The 23,561-nt window shown below is 46.0% G+C and overlaps 1 protein-coding gene across 1 annotated transcript in view; it reads right to left on the bottom strand.

Annotated features, from left to right (window-relative positions):
- Positions 1-239: 239 nt before the first annotated feature.
- Positions 240-23,561, bottom strand: part of FECH (ferrochelatase) — a 35,895-nt gene continuing 12,573 nt past the window's right edge. The window contains exons 4-11 of the mRNA XM_055559526.1: positions 21,856-22,004; positions 15,296-15,430; positions 12,546-12,652; positions 8,945-9,043; positions 4,894-5,001; positions 4,287-4,451; positions 2,193-2,252; positions 240-1,713 (exon numbers count right to left, since the gene is read on the bottom strand). Of these exons, the coding sequence (XP_055415501.1) occupies positions 1,579-1,713; positions 2,193-2,252; positions 4,287-4,451; positions 4,894-5,001; positions 8,945-9,043; positions 12,546-12,652; positions 15,296-15,430; positions 21,856-22,004 (958 nt within the window). The 3' untranslated portion in view covers positions 240-1,578. The remainder of the gene's footprint in view (positions 1,714-2,192; positions 2,253-4,286; positions 4,452-4,893; positions 5,002-8,944; positions 9,044-12,545; positions 12,653-15,295; positions 15,431-21,855; positions 22,005-23,561) is intronic.

Here is a 23,561-nt window from a genome sequence, read left to right on the forward strand (position 1 = left end):
TTCCTCTTAATAATTTTGATTAGTAACAAATTTCTATTGCTTTTAAAACAATATATTTTTATTTATTTGGTGTGCTGGGGTCCTAGTGTGGCACACGGGATTTTTAGTTGTGGCACGTGGGGTCTGGTTCCTGATCAGGGATCAAACCCCAACCCCCTGCGTTGGGAGCACGGAGTCTTAGCCACTGGACTCCCAAAAGTCCCTCAATTACTTTTGATTTAACAGAGACAATGAGTCATACTGGTTAAAATCTGAATAATATCGTATTTATTAATATAGTAAACCCTGAATATAGAAGATCTATGGCTCCATGAATACTTTCACTGGCTTAAAAAAAAAATCAAATAAATGCTTTTTTGAAGAACAAAGTTGTACAATGGCATCTTAAATATCCACTGAAAATGACTTAACATGAAATATAATATAATTAATAGTTGTCACATTAGAGTGGCTCTTTTCCTTTTCTCCAAATTTCCTATAGCATGGTTACATAATTTTTATAATAAAAATTGTAAATTAAGAAAGAATTTGAGGTTGCAAAACATAGTTGGCTTTTCAAAAATCTTCAAACAAATAAGGCAGGAAAGGGATCATTCAACCACGATGAAGAAGATGCTGGGTGGAGAGGTCCGGGAGGAGCTGTGGGTGGGCAGCCCTTCGTTTCCAGCTGCACTGCCCCTGGAGACAGCAATCAGGAGCCCCCTCTCCTGCGCCACCAGGATTCCCACCAAGGTGGGGAGGACAAATGCGCAACTGCCACATGCTTATGAGCCCTGTGTGCCTGGGGAACCTCAAGGCACTTTTGGAACCTACGCTTGATTAGGTTTGATGGTGAGGAATGTGAGGATCACACACGAAGACCAAAATGACCGATTAACAGTGGCCTCCCAGGAGCAGTCACTGTGGGAACCACACCGTCAGACCGGCATTCTGTAACCCACGGGCCGAGGGAAAGAGCAGGCGCCTTTCTTTTCTAAAATTGTATCTCCTTTACTCAACTACGTTCACTTCAAAAACAAGTGCGAGACTTTAAACAGACCTCACGCACACTGCCTGGAGAAGGAAATGGCAGCCCACGCCAGCATCTTTGCCTGGAGAATCCCATGGATGGAGAAGCCTGGGGGCTACAGTCCGTGGGTCGCAAAGAGTCAGACGACTGAGTGACTAAACCACCACCCCCACCATGCACACTAACAGCCCACAAAACAAGCTCTTCACACCCCTGCAGCGTTGTTTTTTTGGGGGGTGGGGGTGTTGCTACAAAACCAAAATCGGTACTGAGAATGTGTATGCATTTCAGAAGATAAATTTTTAAAACTCATTTTTTAAAATGGTCTAGTGGACATTCCAAACTAGTAACCCAGGGAGGAGGGACCATAAATGCTTACTGTGTTGGTCTATAAAAATAGAAAGCCCTCAAGGACTTCAGAGTCCCTTCCTGGAGAAAGCACACAGTTTGTGGCCAGAGGCTACGCCGGCACGGATGTAACCTCCTCCCTAACGGCCGGATGCGCCCTCCTCCTCCTCGGAGGTGTCGGAGGCCGGGCACGCGCACCTCCCAGCCGCGTGCCGTCGGGGTCACAGCTGCTGGCTGGTGAAGAAGGATTTGGTCTCCCTGCAGGTGGGGTTCACGCAGAGCGGACAGCTCAGGGTCAGCTGCGTGGAGCAGCGCTCCTTGGACTGGAGGTGTGAGTGGACCAGGTCAGCCAGGGCCTGCAGGACAGACGGGAAGGACAGACAGTCAGAAGTGCAAACACCGCTGCTCCCCACGCCGCCTCCGCGACCCCATCTGCCCAGAGGAGCGCTAGGGCGTGAGGCTTCTCTTCACCTGAATTATTGATTTGCACCCTTTGAACCCAATTCTATAACGTCTTCCTTTCCTAAGAATTCTCAGCTTAGAGAAAAGGCGAAAATTCAGGTTTTTAGAAAACGAAATCCCCACACCCCACCTGCCGAACCTTGTCTCTGGAAGGCAGATTTTAAATTAGACGTCGTGATGGGTGGGTAGAAATAAGAAAACAGGGACTCTCTGAAGGAGGAGAGAGCCGGAGTATAAGGGATTCGATTTTATTTTTCTAATTAATTGGAACTCAAAATGTTCTAATATGTGAGAAAACCAATATTCTGTAAGAGTTTCTCAGAGGACCGCTCTCCGACATGTTCTACTAAAATGGTTGTAACATTAGAGATACCTTCGAGAACAGTGGGTTTCCATTAAGAGACTCCGCTCTTCTGATGTTTTCAAGTCCACACTGAATCAAATGAGAAAAGGGAGGAAAAACATGTACACATTTTATTTTCCTTTTTTTTTTTTTAAAGAAACTGCTACAAAAAAATAAATACATATACAGATACACACACAACTCAAGGTCTTGGTACCCAAGTATTCACAGACCACCCAGAAATGAAAAACAGTCCTGATACCAGGCAAAGACATTGATTTTTGCCTATTATCAAATTGCTCATCAATTTCTATTCCCATCCCCCAGCCCATGACCTTCCAATGGGTGCTTTGTTTCCAAACCATTTTTGAGGTTCTATCGGATAGAATACTCAAATAATTTAAATCTGCTTACCATTCTTTTTTAGTCCACCTTTCTAATGCCTACTTATAGACTCTACCTAAGCAGAATGTTGCTTTAGAGACTTAAATTTTTATGCATGCTTTGATTCCAAGTGCCAAAAGAGGTAAATTAATTTAATGTGTATTGAAACTAGATTGGATCTAATATGCAGAGTTGGGATTTTAAATATATTCTTACCTAGAAAAATCTAAGTTAAAAAACTAAGGATTATATTTCACAACCATCCTTACTCCCCTTAATTCCAACTAATTATCCCACAAATAATTGAGAAATATCTAACTATTATTTACTCAGGTAGCTAGGATCTTCTCTTTCCCTTTCTGAAATGCTGATGGCTTTTCGGTTGCTGTATCTTTTAAGTTAGAAGACTGGAAACAGGAAAATGGTGAGATTCAGCAAACACACAGTTCTCAACAGATCGAACATATTCTAAAACTTAATATAGAGGTAAGCTGGTTATCCTGCTGTTGGTCACTGTTCTCAAACACTGTTTTTGTTTTGGCCACACCACACAGCAAGCAGGTTCTTAGTTCCCTGACCAGGGATGGAACCCTCACCCCATGCAGTGGAAGCATGCAATTTTAATTACTGGACCACAAGGGAAGTCCCTAGAAAGCATCACTAAATGAAGTCCATAGACAACCCTACAATCTCATTTTAGTCAATTACAACTTTCACATAAATTTCTTATCAAAACTGCTGACAAGCACCTTAGGCACCCTCTACCTTCACGACCAGCAGGCACACACGAAAAACGGGGCAGGGGCGGGGGCGGCAGGAGTTGCTGCTGAAGCTCCCCCCAACCCACTCTCCACCCTGCCCGGCACCTGCCACCTGGTCCCAGACAGGGAGACGTATTCTTCGAGGCCAGGCCCCTACCCAGCACATGTGGGATGACCAGGGCCGGGAGCTGGAATGCAGGATGAGCAGGGACATCTCTTTGGGTCCTCAGGGTTCCACGGTTCCCACAGAAACAACGCTAGCAAAGGGGGCGCAGGTTCAGGCCCGCCCTCAGAAGCCCTGAGATGGGTCAACAGTGGTTTTCCTCCACGTGGATGACAATCACATCCATCTTCCATTACAAGACACTCAGGATGGTTGGTATTTGTTATTTCAATAATCAGATTGATCACAGCAAAGTAGCAAACAGCTAATTAAGTGAGCGCATAAAAGAGGTCAGGGAAATTACAACACATAACTGCTCCAGAGTTCATCCCATGGTCTTTCTTAAATGAGGAGGATTCTAGTGCCTCGAAACCCACCAGAAGCAGCATCACAGCCTGAGCAAAGGGCACTATTAGGTGAAGAAAGGAATTATATAGAGAACAATAAAATTCTTTTCTTCCAAACTGGTGAGAAGTACACTTACTTTTTTTCTCAAGGAAATGTGGTTTTCACTACTTTCAATGGGTACAGTAACTCAAACTAAACACAATGATGTTGCCTGCAGTGATGCCCGGTCACCCGTTTTGCAAAGGCACGAAAGTGCTTTCCCCCTGCAAACGTGGAGATGAAGTCGATTTGCTCAGATCAGAACTCGGATGAAGAATTATCCGGAACAATGAGGCCACAGTACATGCAGACACATACCAAGCAATATTTCTGAATGATACAATTAGATCACTGCAGAGAGAGTTACCTTTTAAAACAAATCACATTTCAAAAAAATCAAATCAAAATGGGATAAATAACCACACTTACCTCACTGGCTAGAACTTGAGAGTACTCGATGTCCAGCTCATAGAGCGTTTCGATGTGATCGCTGGTAAACGCTATTGGAACTAAAAGAATGTTCTTCCTTCCCCTCTTACAAAGCCCTTTGATGGCCTCGTCTGTCTGAGGACCCAGCCAGGGCATCGGGCCAACCTATGAGAAAGCAGGAGGAGTGCACACAGGGACCGTGTCTCACCACAGCCCACTGCCCCGGACACACTCACATGCACACACATGCACACACACACACACAGCCTCCCTGTGAGGGCCATGCTTTACACCTCGCTAATGGGTTTTGGTATTTCTTTATTAGGCTTGAATCCGTCTAGAAGCTGGCAAAATATAAAGAAGAATTTCTGTGATTTCAACTGAAAATAATCTATTGTTTGAATGGAATCAATGGAATTCTGCTCATCACTTGTTTTCCTCTCCATCATATTTGCTTGCAGAATTCCTCCTGCTCATATGAGCAGTCAGGTTATTGCAGAACATTCTGTCTGTGTGAAAAGGCCAAATCTGATCATTTTATAACTAAGTCCTAAAATAGACATCCTCCAAAGAGCTGACCACCTGCAAACGTGTGGAAGTCACCTACCTTGGACTGCCAAACCAGTCGGTAGGGGTTGGAGTAACCCAACTTGTCCATGACTCTCTGGACAGTGGCGCCTACCTCTTGAGGATAGGGGTCCCCTCTGTTGACCACCTGCAGCAGAGACACAAGAGTTCAGTCGCCAACACCGTGCAGGGTTCTGAGAGCCTGGGGCTGGGCGGGGAGGTGGCCTGAGCCCTGGGCTGGAGGCTGCCCCTCGTCCTCTGCACTAATGCCCACGCCAGCTGAGCTCAGGGCCCAACTCACTTGGATGGATTTCATCGGCCAAAGGCACACAGGGTACCAAATCAGCTCTCGGGTTCCTAGGAATGCATCAGATTCTACATCCACGCCACCCAGAGGAGACTGACAACACACACCACGGGAGGATGGGTTTCTCCAGCCCCCTGGCTGGAACAGGGACGACGACACAGACGCTGGCACGGATCGGCCTTCACTTTTGGTACTTACCTGAAGGGCTGATTTTATTTTAATTTTTGACTGTGCTCTGCAGCTTGCAGGGTCTCAGTTCCCCAAACAGGGACTGAACCTGGGCCATGGCAGTGAAAACCCAGGATCTTAACCACTGGACTGCCCAGGGAACTCCCTGATTTTAGAAATGGAACTGAAAGAGTACTGTACGGACAGTGTATAGAACTACTGAGTTCATGGGGACCAGGTGAACAAAAGGGGTGAACACTAGCGGAGTAAGAGAAAGAAGCAGCACGTGGTTCGGATTCCAGGCTCCTTGAGGACACGGCCTGTGCCTTCGAGCTCCTTCCAGTTCCTTCTCCCCACTCCTCCCATGGCAGCGAACCACGGCCATGCTTTGAGCGCAGTCAGTGTCTGCAAGCGCTCCTCACCTTTGAAAGTGAACACCTTTGAAAGTGTGCAACAGACATTTTCTTTTTACTGCTTTAATATTTAGCTGTATCGTTTCTCTTTAGTTGCTAAGCCGTGTCCAGTTCTTTTGAGACTCCATGGAACATAGCCCACCAGGCTCCCCTGTCCATGGGATTCTCCAGGCAAGAATACTTGAGTGGATTGCCATTTCCTCCTCCAGGGGAATCTTCCAGACCCAGGGATCGAACCCACGTCTCCTGCATTAGCAGGTAGACTCTTTACCATTCAGCTACCTGGGAAGCCCATTTAGTTGTGTACCAACTTTCTAACCCCCCATCCTGCTTTATTTCTTCCCACAACACTTATTACCTTCTAGTGTTTCATACTACTTTCTTATCTGTTATGCTTATTATCTGTCTCCTCCCCCTCATTCCCTGAATGCGAAGATTTTTTTGTTCTGTTTTGTTCATTCCCCTGTTTTGTGGTAGGGGATAGAACAGTGCCTGGAATAGCGTAGGTGTTCAATAAACACTGTTGAGATGAAATGATGAGCTATTCTATGACAATCTCCAAGTAGCTCACTTAAGATATTTTTAATCACAAAAAGACAATAGTGACTTTATAATGGGCAAATCCGGAAGACACCACCTTAGGCTGATGACCACGGATCACGTCAGGAGCAGTGAGATTAACTGGCAGCATGTACTCCCAGCATGATGCACTCAGAAGCACAGGCCACCGGCAGGGGGAGGAGGGGTTATTCTTCCTGATAATAAACAACCTCAGTCTATGCATGAGAAAACACCCAACACATCCAAATGGAGAAGCGTGCTGCGGAATCACTGTGTGTGTTTGTGTGTGCACTAGTTGCTCACTCATGTCCAACTCTTTTCGACCCCATGGACTGTAGCCCGCCAGGCTCCTCTGTCCATGGGATTCTCCAGGCAAGAATACCGGAGTGGGTTGCCATGTCCTTCTCCAGGGGGTCTTCCCAACTCAGGGATGGAACCCGGCTCTCCTACATTGCAGGCAGATGCTTCATCATCTGGGCCACCAGGGTTGCTACAAAATCATGCTTCAAAAATATCAAGTTCAGGAAAGACAAATGACAGGAGGAGGAACTGTCCCAGATTGGAGGAGCCTAAGGAGCCGGGACAAGTAACTGCCCTGGGAGATCCTGGGAGAGGAAAGCAACCCCTGAGGAGGAGCTGGTGAAAAGTGAGTGAAGTCCTCAGGTAACAGCTCTGCACCTCCACTCAGTCCTCAGTTTCCATTGCTAGACTTCCGGTTATGTGAGATGTCAGCGTTAGGAGACGCTAAGGGAACTCTACTATTCTGTAACTTTTCTGTGAGTCCAAAATGACTTCAACATACATTTTATATATATATATATATATATATATATATATAAGTTATTAAGGGGGAAAGGGGCTTCCCAGGTGGTGCTAGTGGTAAAGAACCCATCTGTCAGTGCAGGAGACATAAGAGACAGGGGTTCGATCCCTGGGTTGGGAAGATCCCCTGGAGAAGGAAATTGCAATCCACTCCAGTGCTCTTACCTGGAGAACCCCATGGACGGAGGAGCCTGGTGGGCTACAGTCCTTGGGGTCGCAGGGTTGAACACACCCGAAGCGCTTAGCACGTAAGGGGGAGAAAATTAGGAGCAAATGCAGGAGAACAGCAGAGCTTGCAAGAACAGTTCTCTTGCTCGACAATCCCTCTGCCTTCCCGACCCCATCCTGACCCTCCTGACTTCATGGTTTGTCTCAGTTCTACCCAAGACCCTGGGCAGAAAAAACAAAACAAAACAAAACCTGGAAGCCGCGTGTTCAGTCCCTGAGGGGGAGAAAGGGAAGTGAGGGGAGAGAAAAGTGGAGAGAAGACAGCACCTGGAACCGTTCACGCATGAACACGTGTTTCCCCCTCTCCCGCTCCCCTCTGGCCCTTTAACCGCTGCCTCATTACACACGGGCTGAGGGCCGAGCAGGAGGACGGACGTGTGAAGAAGCTGCGCGCGGTACCGGAAAGGAGGGCAGGCAGGCTTCCCCAAGAGCAGCTCGCTTCTCTCTAGAGCTGCCTACTGCCGGATCGTGGCCCCCGGGCGAGAGGGAGACACAGGCTGCGAAGGGCTTTCCCCTGGCGATCGCCAGGTGGCGCCACAGGCCAGCCAGAAGGGGGGCCCCAGAGAGGACCCTGGGTTAACTCGTTAACTCTGCAGCTAAAACCTTAATGACGCCTACGGCAGTAATTCTCCACCTCTCCAGCTTTGAGAGCGATGTTTTCAGGACACAGTGCTAGCTGCGAGCTGATGAAATGGGCTGCTCACCCCAAGCATTTCTGCACATCATACATATACCAGCTCCATCATTCTTGTCTCCAAAAATGCGATAGTCATGCCTGCTGCTGCTGCTGCTGCTGCTAAGTCACTTCAGTCGTGTCCGACACTGTGCGACCCCATAGACGGCAGTCCACCAGGATGGCACAGAAGTGCTATTTTAACAAACACCCAGTGTAATATGAGAAACCAAGGAGCAACCAGATCATAACTGGATACACTTTACATTCACTGGCCAAAATGTGCTCCTGAGCCTTGGCCAACGAAAAACTAATCACTTCCTGGAATTCAAACAACTTGTCAAGTCTTGAGGACAAAAAGAATGGGGTTGAGAGCGCTCAGTCTGAATATGGAAGCCCTACCATCCAAGTTCCTTGAACAGGGCAGGCGAAAACGGCCTTCTTTAACTGTCCCATTTAATAAAATTCTCACATAGGAATGGATCTTCAACTTATTATTTTAAAGGAACTTAGGAACATAATATCTACTCACAATATCATTGTCTGAATTAACTGTTATTGGGTTTCAAGAGCTTCCCTGGTGGCTCAGCTGGTAAAGAATCCACCTGCGATGTGGGAGACCTGGGTTTGATCCCTGGGTTGGGAAGATCCCCTGGAAAAGGGAAAGGTTACCCACTCCAGTCTTCTGGGCTGGAGAATTCCATGGACTACATGTCCATGAGGTTGCAAAGAGTTAGACATGACTGAGCGACTTTCATTTTCAGCTCTCAAGAAATGAGTGTACCTAAATTAGCACCAAGCTCAGTTTGAGATTTTAGAGTCCCTCCTTGCACTGGGCTTAGGCTGAATGGAAACTGGACCCACGTTATACCTTTTGACCCCTCTACCACTGGGTCATCAACGAAGTGTTCTTACTTACAGACATTGGCAGTGAGTGAGCAGAAAAAAGAATGACCACCTCGCGTCTCTTCTCAGGAGGAAAGTGATCCAGCTCTTTCAGAATATGGTCAGCAAAGCACTGCGGGAACACCAAGAAAGGGGGGATACGGAGGGGGCGGGAAGAAGACATGGAAGGAGAAGAAAATAGTCTGTGTGAGTGACACCACAAATCTCAGCGAAGCCCTCAAACACAGGAACTGTCTCTGTTAAGAAAAAAAACCCCTGCAAACTGTACAGTCTCTCTAGCTTTGGTTCATCATCAGAATGGCTCATATCGGCTCCAGGGGCCTGGGGAATTTGATGGGAAACTTCTAAAGCTTGCTAATGGCTCACTGCAAATGAACGCTCTGGACCCGCTTCCCCGTGGGAGGCACAGGGCACACTTCCAGATGGAAAGGAAACGCAGATGGGAAGGAGGAGTTGTTTTAAGACCGCTCACTTGCTCCGTTAGCAGGAAAACCGCTTACAGGGTCTTTCTGAATCTCCCTTAGTTTGGCTGTCAGGCATATCACATTAAAATACATTAGACAGAAGTAACCGAGGGATAAGAAAATATGGTTCCTTTTTTACGACCTTGGCCTCCCTAAGTCAGTCTTCATAATGACCTTCCTAACAGCAGACGGGAAGGTTGCACCACTCTCGTTCAATTCACAGAGGAGAGACGTGGCTGACTGGGGGGCCCGTCGGGTCCCATCTGTGGAACCTGGGCCAGAAGGCAGCTCCCGCTCCTCCACATCTCTGTCCACCAGACCAGCCAAGCCCCTTCCGTGGCCGGCACATCCAGAGTCACATCAGTAGGTGCTGAAATACCAGATCTGAGGAGGCTTCCTTTCATCTCACTCTTTAATCATGCTGTCATTCAACTTACAAAGCAAAGGGCTACAAAGGACATGAATGGGTCAACTGACAACATTGGAGTATGAACGGAGGTTGGATAGATTTCAGTGTCAATACGAAGTTTGCTGAAGTTGAATATTGTATCATTGCTATGGAAAAGAATATACTGTTTAGGTGTAAAGAGTGGTTTTATACGTCTGTGTGTGTGTATGTATATACATCTTATCCTCAAAAGGTTCAGGAAAAAATTATGTATACATAGACACACATATGCACACACATAAAGGGTATGCAAATGATAAAGTGGGATAAATATTAACACAGGAATCTAAATAAAGAGATGAGGGTTCCTTATATACTATTCTGGGAACTTTTATGTATGCTTGAAATTTTTTCCAAATAAAAATGTTTTTAAACATAATATTAAAAAAAAATTATAAAGGACAGTTTACCAAAACCATGTAAATTTGCACTTGTTGGCATTTTTGATACATCAGTGGTTAATACAACAGGATGAGCAATTACTCCATAACAAATATTGGAATATTATTAGTTTTCTCAGAATCCTCAGGTTTTGATAAATTAATGCTCAAAGGCACAAAATGGTGCCTAGAGAGTTCGCTCCCTTTTCAAAATTTATAATTTACCTACAGAGTCAATGTGATAGGATTAAACACCAACATAAACAATATTTTCTGGTGGTCTTTGCAGTGTTAGTAAACTAAGGATGCTCAGAAAAGATTATATTTGTACAAGCCCAGATAAGGAGGCCCAGAGCAAAGTTCAAAGAGAGCCTGCAACATACAGTTACTCTAAATATTCCAGCAGTTAGAAAACAGAAGCAAAAGGACTATTTTCAGTAATTACTACTTATCATAAGTAGAAATGTAGATTAAACACAAGATTTTTAGTTCCAGATTTTGTTTAGTTTGGGTTTTTTTTTTTTCCATTTCCACTAGATATCAAATCTCCTTCTTGTGTAATCCACATAATACTAACAAACCCCAAATTTTTGTTTCCTCAAGATTTTAGTAGGATTTCTCTTTTTATCATCTTGCATGCAAGTAGAGACACAATTTGTTACGGCTTATAGCAGACTCTAAGCCGTCGTCAGCACTGAGGAGCCGTGGGCAAGCAGAAGTGCCCTGAAATCATCTAAAACCCATCTGCGGTATTTTCCAGGCGCAGCCCCTCTGCAGAATGAAAGCGGCAGGCAGCTCTCAGAGGCTTCAATCACACCATCAAGGAGGGCGGATAAATGCCTCTAAAATTCCCTTTCATTTTATGAAGGAAGACTTCCTCAGTTAAGAGACCTTTCCATCTTTCTGCTTCCCCCCTTTTCAAAGGACTGAATTTTAATGCAAATCTAATTACTGCCTCGATCAGGGCAGGCAGATGCTGCACAGATCCCCGCTTCTCTGCTGCCACATGGCAGTGCTAACCCGAGACACCCCTCGTTTCCAACCCCGGGCCTCCGAGCGGAACGGGCAGGCCAGGCTGGGGCTGCAGGCAGTCTGGACGGGAACCGCCTCCCTGGAAAGAGCGAACTCGGTGGGGACACCACACCTGGACCAAAACGACACCCACCCCTGAGAGAAGGCGCCTTCTTCCCACTTCTCGCTTAAAACTGAATTTCAAAAAAAAAAAAACAAACAAACTGAATTTCAGCCTCTGCGTTAACCCTTGACAGCACCTACGTGCCTAAGGAAGACACGGACTGCTCAGGGCGAGCCGGCCAGCGTTCCGCGAGGTCTAGCACCATCTAGTGGTGACAGATTTAAGTGCCGCCAGGCTTCAAAAAAAGCGTTTAAGCAGGCAGGCATTTTGCCCGAGAAGGTCCGAGGAGTGAAACATAAACTAGATGAGCTCCCCGTCACCTAGTATTTCTTCTACCTAAACTAACTCAAAGGTAGAAAACTTCCACCAGCGGAACCAAGCAGTGTGTGTATGATGAAGGACAATGCCCAGTAGCAGTCCCAGTGAAAAGGGTGAAAAGGCATATAACAACACCATTTCAGAGCTTTGGAATTGTACTTTTAACTGATTCTCTTAAAACCAAGCTAAAAATATTACATATATAAACTGCGTAGGGGAAATATGAAACTTCTTCTAATATAGACACTTTCTCAGTTGAAGTGTTAAATTTATTCTATGTCTCAGAGCACGTAGATATATTCCCTTTAAAACCTTTAGGTCTTGATATTTTAACGGATTTAGAAAATAGAGAATCTATTAGTCGGTTATTCAATCTATGAATGGAGATTAGATAAACACCCTGCTTAATTCTTTTCCCTTGCATATTCTTTAACGTTCTTTTGATCACTGTGAAATACAAAATTCAAAACATAATTCTGCTATAGTTTGTAACTAATACTATTAATCTGAAGAAAGGGAAGAGTTAAAACTTTAACTTTTACATTTCTTTTCTCTTGGCATAATAAATCAAGACTCAAATACCTTTTTTTTTAATTCCCCAGAACACAATTTAAGGACGAGAACAGTAGGCTCAGAAGGACACCCACAGACCAGGCTGGGACGAGAGCGTGGCCCACAGCGGAAGCTGGGTGACGGCAGCCAGCGGTGGGGAAGGACACCCACAGACCAGGCTGGGATGAGAGCCTGGCCCATGGTGGAAGCTGGGCGATGGCAGCCAGCAGTGGGGAAGGACACCCACAGACCAGGCTGGGACGAGAGCCTGGCCCACGGCGGAAGCTGGGCGACAGCAGCCGGTGGTGGTCGCTCACCTGGATGAGGAGGGGGTGCGTTGGCCACCTGTCGATCGTGCTCCACTTCATCGTGGGCTTCCTGCCCACTTCATTGTAGTATCTGTAAATGGCATTTAAGCTGCTGCCTGGAATACACAGGGGCCACTTAGTGCATGCGTGTGGGTGATGGTGAAAATAAAAAAACAGACTAGTAAAGGCAGTAATTATAAGTTCAAAGCAGGTAATTTCTGCACTGAGTCAGTCTAATTACAATCATTTCAATACTCTAAAATGCATATAGATCTAACTACCCTGCAAATGCAGATCACTAAAAAGCAATCAATTTCAACGACCTTTCTAAGATTAGTGAGGCCACTTCTCTAGAGAAGCACAGTGGCGGTGGATTTATGAAATATAAGTGGTCGTTATTTGCAAGGACCAAGTCTTTCAACAGAAAGCATGTTACATTTTTTCCCCCGTTACGAAGGGAATCAACCCCATTTACAGGGTGGGAAAGAAAGGAAAAAGAAACACGGTATGACCCCAGCACGCTACCACAATCGTTGTTTCATTCTAACTGGTGCTTTCCAGTGATTTTTCCTTAGAGCTATGATGTTTCACAAATTAATTTCAGTATATGGGCACTTTTGTATCCTGACTATTTAGGGCATTTTTACTTAGCATCATGAGATGAATATTTTCCACATTATAATAAAAGCTTTATAATCATCCTTTTTAATGGCCCATTGACAAGAATAACAGCTTATTAAGGCTTCTAAGCTCATTCTTTATTTTTATCTGCTTTATTAAATTATCCTCACTCCCTAGAATAAGTTAAATGGGTACCAAATCCTTGTAGGTAATCTATCAAAACTCGTATTTCTAAGCAAGAGATGGTTAACATGAAAATTCAAAGACTAAAGAAAGGAAAGCAGATGGTGCCAACCCAGGGCAATTTTTTTCCTGGCCTAGAGGATTTGGCACTGGAGCCAACCCCTAATCCTATGAAACCAACCCTAACGTGGGGCCTCCTTGTCAATCTTCACGTGGGGCAAATGCTCCAAAACACGGCCATGCTTCCTGACACCACTCGTTTCTCTACTAGAACTATTCATCAGTCAGGTCTCCAGATAAAAAACCCTTGCCAGGACAAAGCCATACTGACATCGCATGTACTCTCAGGCTAAGACTCGATTTAAAAAAAAAAAAAAATACATCAAGTTCTGTTTTTCTGAGCAGAATACAATGAATCAGATAAATCCAAATGGAGTCCATCCCAGGTTCAAAACCCGTCTCTCCAGAAATCATGAAGCAGTCACCGCCATCTGCACATAGCAAGCCACATTTCACAGGGGAATATTCATTGTCAGATGGGTTGGGTTGGCCAGAAAGTTCGTTTGGATTTTTCTGTAACATCGTGCCTGAAGGAACTTTGTGGTCAAGCCAATACAAAAGGACTTCCGGAAACCACAGGAGGTCTTCTGGATTGCTCAGAAACACTCGATGAACTGCCTAAAGTAGTAATTAAGGGGAGAGCATAAATTAAAAAAAAAAAAAATTGCCTGATTTAAAAAAGTGATTGATACATCGAATATACTGGCACTGCTACAACATGTGTCTAAATAAAGCAACAGACAAATGGCACTCTAGTGGCCTCCAAGAATGAACATGGCTTCACATCTCTGCAGTGAAGCTGCGCCTTCCCTTATGTCCTGGGGGAAACCTGCACAGACCTTGACGTTTTAAACACACAGGCAGAGCCAGCTGTGAGATGCAACGGTAGTCAATCCTTTGTCACATAAATAACCATCTTGCTTAATTTTGAGAGCAGACGTTTACATGGTGAGGTATATTTTTTAAAGCCAGGTAAAACGTATAGCTTAGAAAGGTCATAAAATTTTTCTCCAATAACATGGTAGACATGTTACCAGACATTTTAAAGACACATATCCAAAAGAAATCACAATTCAAACTCTTGAGGGTGTCTGAGAACTTGGGCACTTTCACAGGGGCTCTGAATAAATATTTAAGGTACACAGCAGGCTTCCGAGATTTCTTTCAGTAGCCTTTTGTTTTCTCCTTCCTGTTATAGAAATATGCACTAATGTCCAAAAGCAATTTAAAAGTAAAAATGTGCTGACCCCAGAGCCCTGAAAAAGAATGCAAACAAACATTAATTGTGAGTGACATTAGACAATTTACCTATACCTAAATGATACAGAGATTGGCAAAACATTATCCTCCAGCTCCAATTAAATATCTAGGAAACACCACCTAGTAATACTTCCCCAAATCTAGAACACTGAGAGAAGTTAGCAAAGGAAACCTTAAATTGGGCTTTGGTTTGACCAGGAACCAACCCGTAACCAAAATACATATCCATATTTCCAAGGTTATACAGACACCTCTGCTTGCAAAATGGAAACATCTATCACCTTTGCTGCATTAATAAGAATACTGGCGTAGCCATAAAAATAAAGCTTTATTACACAAACACAGAAAGTGGCTTAAGGTGCATCACGGATCCATTCTACATGCATTAAAGCACTGGACACTGGAAGCCGCTGCCTTTCACCCACCATTTGTAATTCTCAGTCCACTGGCTAATAACTCAAGGGAGAGATGAACCATGAGATTTCAAATAGACTGACCTGAACTCTGGCGTTTAACACAGACAGGCTGGATTTGCCATTCAAATCGAAAGAGATGCATCCTCTCCTCCTGCCCTCCAGCCTCCCGGCTCTTCTCACCGGGCGGAGCCGCCCTCGGCCGGCAGCGGGCGGGCTTACCTGTGGTGGAGCAGCTGTACTGGGGGTACTGCGTGAAAGCAACCGCCCTCTCCAGGCCGTCCCTCTCCATCTCTTCAATTGCTTCCTCTGTTAACGGGTGGACGTACCGGAATCCAATATAGTATTTGTGAGGGGCTGTTAGGAAGCATGTGTGGAAAGGAGAAAGTATTCATCTTGATATAGATTCCAAACATAATGCAGTGCCCAGAACAAAGGACAGTTAACCTGATTTCCTGAGGCTGATAATGTGGGCAAGGTTAGAATATTCCTTGGATCTTCTCCAGCCTTTCACTGGTAGGTGCATTTCTCACCACTCTTTTCTGTGATCAACCTCCTCCATCACACACATACTTTCATGGAGCGCGTGGTTTTTAAAACTCAAGCTTCTGTGCCTTATTCTCTGCTCTTGGCCAAGACAAGAGAGACTCGAGAGCAAGGAGTCAAGAACTAACATTTATTCTTAAATATAACCTCCTCTATGGACCGTGCACCATGGCAGACGCTGCGCTTTCTTCTTATCTAAACCCCGTTTTTCAGATAAGGAAACAGACTCTCAAAGGTTAATGAGCCACCAAAAGGCACACCCAGCAGACGGTCCAGATGAGATTCACTGTGGTCTCTTCACCCCAGAGCCTACGCTCCGTCCACGCCCACCCCTTCACCCCAGCCTTCTCATCGCCCGAGTCCCCTTCTCCTGTTCCCTCAGACCCCAGGCTACCTAGTCTACATGAAAGCTCTGGGATACTCGATAAAAGTTCATTGATAACAAATGATTGAAATGATTCTTCTCACTTACATGAAAAACAAGACCAACCCCAACAACAATGCTTAGGTTGGAGGCACTAAGTGGGATTTAAAATCATTCTTCTGGGACCGCTGTGGCAATCCAGTGATTAAGACTCTGCTTCCGATGTAGGGAGTGTGCGTTCAAGCCCTGGTCAGGGAACTAAGACCTCACATGCTGAGTGCAGCGGACAAAACTTAATAATAAAATCATTCTTCTGGCTCCTAAATGTCCCAAGTCAGGGGCTGTCTTTGTGTTCCCTCTTCCATCACTTCACCAATTCTGTCTCCTTTATTATTTTAAAAGCTCCTCAAGCAATTTTTTTAGGCATTTATAAAATCATAAAACTGGAAGCTTTCCAAAGTTACCCAGGGCTTCCCAGGTGGCTGAGTGGTAAAGAATCCACCCACCAACCAGAAGACTCCAGTTCTATTCCTGAATCGGGAAGATCCCCTGGAGAAGGAAACCGCAACTCCCTCCAGTATTCTTGCCTGGGAAATCTCATGGACAGAGGAGCCTGGTGGGCTGCAGTCCATGTCTGACAAGAGTTAGACACGACTGAGCACCCATGCATCGTGTTTAGTTGTCTTTTCACAGGATTATACCCAGTTTATGCTCAGGGAAGAAACTGAAAATACACAACATAAACATTAAGTCTAGTAAAACCAAGGTCATCTTACTGTCCAGGCCTCAGCCAGGGCTGCAGCTAAGAATATGATGCTAAATTGCCACAAGAAACATTTAAGTTGAAGAGAAGGAAAAGATAATACATTAATTGTGTGTGTGTCTCTGTGTATATACTATAATATGTATTTTATATATATGTATATATGTGTATTATATGTGTGTGTATGTATATTATATGTGTATATGTATATGTGTGTATTACGTTTATGTATAAATGTGTATTCTATATGTGCATATGTGTATTATATATTATATGTGTGTATTATATATATGTGTATATGTATGTGGTGGATATAGATATATAAAGCATCCCTCAGTAACTTGACCAGGGGACTGAATCAGTGGACCGTGCTGACAAGAACAGAGGCAGAGCGTCGACAGCGGGGGAGAGGCACGTCTGTGCATGGGAAGGACGGTCTGATTCGATCATCTCCCGTGGCGACTACAAAAAGAGGAAGGAGGGGGCACAAATGAAACCTTTCTCGGCTGCCTGTCCCTTCGAGGCCTCCGATTTTCTGGTCTCTTGCATAAAGCATAGTGGCCTGCCGTTAAAAGCCCCCAGAGGACAGAACCCGGTAAGCAAACTGCTGGATGGGTTGTTCAAAGATTACGTGGTTCGCGCTAAAACTGGCCACGATCACAGTATCATCAGGCCCGTTTTTCAGGAGCTCTTGGTGTTCTGAGCTGGGGCTGAAGTGGAATTTGCTTTCTGATCTATTCTGAGACAATACAACGATCAGACTGACAGAGCAAGATCCCCTGAACGCTGTGGGTCAACCAGCTTCTGGCGTTTTCCTTTCCGCTGCTAGGAGTTGAAAGCCACAGCCTAAACGCCTGGGGCCTGGGAGTTTCTCAGATGTTACAGACTCAGAGAGGTGGAGGCCTCCCTTACAGATAAAGGCAGGGCGGCGACCATATCTGGAGGTGAGACAGAGAAAAATACTCTGGAAAGAACAGATAATGCCTTCCAAACGGTCCAGTTCAAGACGGCCTGCAAAAACATGTTTCAGAAAAAGCGACAAGGCAGTGGGCCTCTCCTGAGGAGCCAGCAAGCCTTCACGGAGGCTCCCAGCTACCGCGGGGAGACGAAGGAGGCTCCAGGGTGTCAACCAGCAGACCCCCGTCTGGTGGGCACCACATCCAGCCAGAGCGAGCCCACACGACTTGCTGACCCCGCCTCATCCAGCCTCAGAGCAGACGCCCAGTGAAAACTCTTTGGTGAGAACTACAGAGAAGTAAAAAAAGAGAAAAAGGAACAAACAGAAAAACCATTTTTTTAAACAGTAAAACTTTGTTAACCTCCTCTGCATTCATTTAGCGATGGGCGATAGTTCAAACGTCTGATTCGTATGTGACTCTTTGAGAGAAGGGCGTGAAGTTATTATGATGCTTTTTAATTTGTAGCCAATTACAGTGAATAAGAAAAGAGCAACTCTTCTGAATTTCTATCATGTAACCATGCTAATGCCTCTCAGGATTATCTGATTTTAATGTTCACAGTGACCCTAGGACTGTGAGCGTGTTGTCACCCCATTTTCCTGATGGGGCTCAGCGAGTGAGGTCATCTGCCTGATCTCACACAACCAGGAATGGGGAAGCCGGCTGCACCCGAAATGACCCCATTTTGCATCCAATAAAGAATAAGTCTTTTACTGAGTAGACTTACTCAAGAGCTTCACTGACAGCAGGCACAGTGCATGTAACTAGATATCGTTTGTAAAATATATTTTGCTGTATTCCTTTTTTTAAAAAAGGATCATGTATGATCAATCATTTTTGGCCACGCTGGGTCTTTGCTGCGGCACACGGGCTTTCTCTGCCTGCGGTGAGCGGAGGCTGCTCTCCAGCTGCCCTGCGCGAGCTTCTCATTGCGGCGGCTTCTCTTGATGCAGAGCACAGGCTCTAGGTGCACAGGCTTCAGAAGCTGTAGACTTAGGCTGCTCCAAGGCAGGTGGAACCTTCCCGGACCAGGAATAGAACCCATGTCCCCTGCACTGGCAGGCAGATCTCTAACCACTAGACCACCAGGGAAGCCCTAAAAATGTATCTTAGATTTAGACTTGTCATGAACTGTAATGACTACACCCCTCATCTGTATTCCTTCTGTCTTCCTTAAATGAGTGCAGTGCAGTCTAACTCTGTGAAACGGATTCCAAGTTACATTCCCTTGTGCAGCGCACTGTATTTAGTCAATACTCAATTCTGTGCAGAGCCTGTGCAAGTCTCAAACTGTCTGTTCTGGCTACCAAGCAACAGCTGTTTGTCCCCCAAATGGGAATATGAAACATTCCTATCTGGTTGTAATCATCACATTTTTTGTTTGCTTGTTTGCCTAAAGAGAACTTTTCCAAATATACATAAACAAATAGACACAGTTCTGAAATAAACTTTATAATTTTACAGGATAAAAACTATAAGACGGGAGGAGGAATGAGAAAGAGATGCCGAGACAGGACAGCAGGACGCAGGAAGGAAAAGCAGCCAGGAGGGAACCCGTGCTAGTCCCCGAGGTGGCTGGGGGCCCGCTGCAGGCTTCGGATCTACCGGGCGAAGTGTGACCAGCAGGATGAAAAACTTGCAGGTAACCTGGGTGAGCCCCTGAGGGAGCCATGGACCCACGCCTGGTAATCACCTTATTAGTCTTTCATGCAAAGTTCCCCCAAAGAAGCTGCCAAACCTTGAGGCTTTTTGCAACATCCTTGTCAGCCGCCATACTGGTTTTGTAGAGAATCGCTCCAGTAAGCCTTCAACAGATTTTCCTCTGGGCCCCTGGAGCAGACTGGCCTGTAGCAGCAAGGCCTCATGAGACTAGAAGCTTCTGGTGAGTAGAAGCCATGTGTTTCGACTTTGAGTAGCAGCATGAACCAGGGAAGGGTGCTGGCTGGGCCACTGATGAATGCCCGTGTGGGTGGTCGTGGACCTCCTTAAACACCCCCACTGCCGCCAGAGCAGGCCTGCTTGGTGGACGAGATGGTCATCTACCACGCAGGAAAAAGGCAGAATTGAACTCGTCTGCCTCAGAGTCCCATGTGTGGGCCGCAGAGGCTGGTGACGTGCCCTAGGGTCAACACCAGGTGTCTGACAGTGAGCAGACTACTGCTGTTCAGTCGCTACGTCATGTCTGACTCCTTGTGAGCCCATGAATGGCAGCGTGCCAGGCTCCTCTGTCCTCCACCGTCTCCCAGAGTTTGCTCAAATTCACGTCCATTGCGTCGGTGATGCTATCTAACCATCTCCTCCTCTGCCGCCTTCTCTCTTTGCCTTCAATCTTTCCCCGCATCAGGGTCTGGGACACTGATGATCAGGGAATGGGATGCTGGGGTAAATTCAGGTCATTCTACGGGGCTGTTTCCAGGCCGCCCGGGGAGGTGGAGGCCACGGCTGGCCTGCCTGGCCTGGCCAAGCCAGCAGCCTCACCACAGAGAGGGGACAAGGAAGGGTGCACGGGTACTCCTTTTCCAAGGCTGGCAAGTCCACTAGGGCCTTTATGGTGACGGGCGCTGGACCAAGATGTCAACAGGAAAAGGGTGTCTTCTCGGCACCTTTGCCCACTGAGGGCACCACAGCAACTGCAGGTCTGGGTCACGCCGAACCTTTTATTGTGATAAACTCTCAATGACTAGAGAGAGTGTTCTCTATCAGGTGTGAGGCGAGGCCAGTCATGTTTCCCTCACCAGACAATTTAAAAGACACACTGTGTCACGTGTGGCTGAACCGTGTCAGCAGCGCCCTGCAGCCACAAGCGAAGGGAGCGAGCAAAGCGGATAGTCAGAGGCGAAACTGAACAATTTTCCAAGTGAGAAGCCCTGCTAAGGGCCAGAGCCCATTGTCCCACGTGTGATCCAGACCCGTGGGTTCCAAGAGCAACTCGAGTCAATACTCGATGAGATGCTTTCGGTTCTGCCTAGCGGGCCTCTCTCCTCGACGGTCCCCACTATGTCTCACTCCTGTCCTGATCCTGAACCCTAAACTGCCAGCAGTGAACACATTTCATGTGTCCTAAGATGCACATTTTTTAACACCTTGCATTGGTCTACAGCAGATGCTGTCTTAAAATTAACTGGCAGAGGTCTTATGTCTTCGTGAATCCCATGGACAGAGGAGCCTGGCAGGCTACAGTCCATACGGTCAAAAAGAGTTGGACACAACTGAAGCGACTTAGCACGCATGCACATTATGCAAAAACAATGGTGCATCCTGCGATCAATGGTGTCTTGAACACAGTTAAATACAGCACTTCGAGTTCCTTCGTGCAGTTAATGTTTCATTGTGTACATTATAATTTGTGTTAGAGGTTCTCAGAGAACAGCCACCAGATGGACGCAACCCTCTTTAGTGCCATGCCCGACGAGGCGCTTAAATGACTCACAACAAGGGTGTTGCCAAGAGCTGAAAGCGGTTGCTGAAAGTTTGGTAGAGACTCACGGCTGCAGTGACAGCTGCTGATTCTGCTGTAAAGGCTGATCTAATTAGCCATCCACACAGAACTAATTCACTAAGTCACTCAGTTGTGTATGACTCTTTGTGACCCTATGCGGCTGTAGCCCACCAGGCTCCTCTGTCCATGGGATTCTCCAGGCAAGAATTTTGGAGTGGGTTGCCATGCCCTCCTCCAGGGAATCTTCCCAACCCAGGGATCGAACCCACATCTCTTACATCTCCTGCATTGGCAGGCAGGTTCTTTACCACTAGCACCATCTGGGAAGCAGCAGCCTCAACTGATTTCCCAAAGATTTCTTTCTTCTCAGGACGATGATCTGTGCCTCTTTTTTTTTTCACGGTTGGTAGCCTCTTCCTTATAATCCAGTTCAGCACACACCTCCAACTTCCTTTTGAGGCTAATGTTCCAAAACCTTAGTTTTCCATTTGTAACATAAGGAAGTAGTAGAAAAGGCTATACAGCTGAGGACAGAGGATAATTATAACACCAGAGAACTGAGGTTGGTGGCCGGGCCATCATGTAGGAACCCCTGCAAATCGAGAGCTGCTGGTACCCAGAACAGCATTTGGCATCCAATAACCTTGTGAATTTCATAACTACCCCTTGAAAGAACAACGCTAGTGGGACATGAGTCGAGAAATGCCCTACCTGTGTGCGGGGACAGCTCATCCAGCAGCTTCACCATGCCTTCCCCCTGCTTGGAGGTCCACATCTTGATGGGCGATCCGCCTCCGATCCTGCGGTACTGCTCCTGAATTTTGGGGGTTCGGCGTTTGGCGATGAATGGTCCCAGCTTACTAAATCATTGAACATCAAAATCATTTTATTCCAGCTTAAGCAACCTCAGAAACATTTTCTACTCAATTTAAAACAAAACAAAAAAAAGGCAAAATTTAAGAAGAGCCTAATAAAATCAAGCCTTTAGAAACAGAAGCTCAAGGTCACTGACACCAGCCAGCTCTTCTGACCCAGACTAGATAGAGAACCCGCTGGTCCCCAAGGAGCAGCCTCCTCTGCCCCACAAGTGGCTCTGGCGGCAGGAGCCCACCACCCGTGCAGAGCTGCGGCTGTGTGCCAGCCCCTAACCTAACCCCGCTTGATCTGCACCCACAAGAGCTGGGACAAACCAGACATCTGGCAGTGCACAGCCCTCTTAATCCAAGAAAATGCACATTAATCCCATAATGCACTTGCTCACGTGAGCAAAGTGTTCACTGAACACAATCCAAGTGTCCATCGGTGAGGCACTGGTTAAATAAATGAAGGTATGCCCATACCATGCAGTTCTACACAGTCATGAAAACAGAATGAGCCAGATCTATACCATCTGTTACGGAATAATCTCCAAGAAACATTATTAAGTTGCAAAAAAAAAGTAGCAAAGTGACAAATAAATAACATACATGAACCCATTCACATTTGTGTAAAAGGGGGGGATTGTGTGTATGTGTGTGTGTATACTTGGATGTCCATGGACTATTTCTGGACCTAATAGCACTTACCTCTGGGGTGGGTTAGTGGAAGGCTAGAGTCCAAGGGGAAAGAGACACCCACTTTTTACTGTAAATACTTTTTAATTGTTTGCATTTTTATCATATGCATGCAAAATTTTTTTATTTAAAAACTCTATTTTAAAGAAAAAGGAAAGGGCTGCCCTGGTGGTTTAGTGGTAAATTCCATTGCCAATGCAGGAGACACGGGTTTAATCCCCAGGCCAGGAAGATCCCACATGCCACAGAGCAACTAAGCCCGTGCACCACAACTTCTGAACCTGTGCCCTAGAGCCCGGGAGCCGCACCTCCTGAGCTCAGGGACCCTGGAGCCCCTGCTCTGCAACAAGAGAACCCAGTGCAATGAGAAGCCTGCACGCCGCAACTGGAAACACTCGCTGCAGCTACAGAAAAGCCTGTCAGCAACAGAGACCCAGCACAGCCAAAATAAATAAAATGATTTGTAAAAGATAAAGGAGAGAAGGAAGAAGGGAAGAAAGAATGAAGGGAAGAAGGACAGCAAGACTCCACTTTCACATTGCAAATGAATCATACTCATTGCTCCCCTGAGTGTCAGCCAGTCGTCAAGCACCAGGCACAAATGTATCTCCAAAGATCTTTAAAGGTCCTTCCCCAGTGTGTCCAGACCACCGTGATTTCCAGAGCTCTGGGGAGGAAAGGGCTCAGGGGGAATCCTTACTGACTGGCTTTCTCTCTCCCCTGCAATTCTTCTGATATCATAGCTTTCTCATAGCCAATAGAAAAATAATGCTGCTACTCCAGCCCTAACCAATATGCACTAAAACCATTTTTTTTTTCTTTTGGAAACTACAGAAATGAGAACCAGGGAGGGCAAAATGTACC

Source organism: Bubalus kerabau, chromosome 21 (assembly GCF_029407905.1).
Source record: "Bubalus kerabau isolate K-KA32 ecotype Philippines breed swamp buffalo chromosome 21, PCC_UOA_SB_1v2, whole genome shotgun sequence".
In the NCBI taxonomy this organism is placed as follows: Eukaryota; Metazoa; Chordata; class Mammalia; order Artiodactyla; family Bovidae; genus Bubalus; species Bubalus kerabau.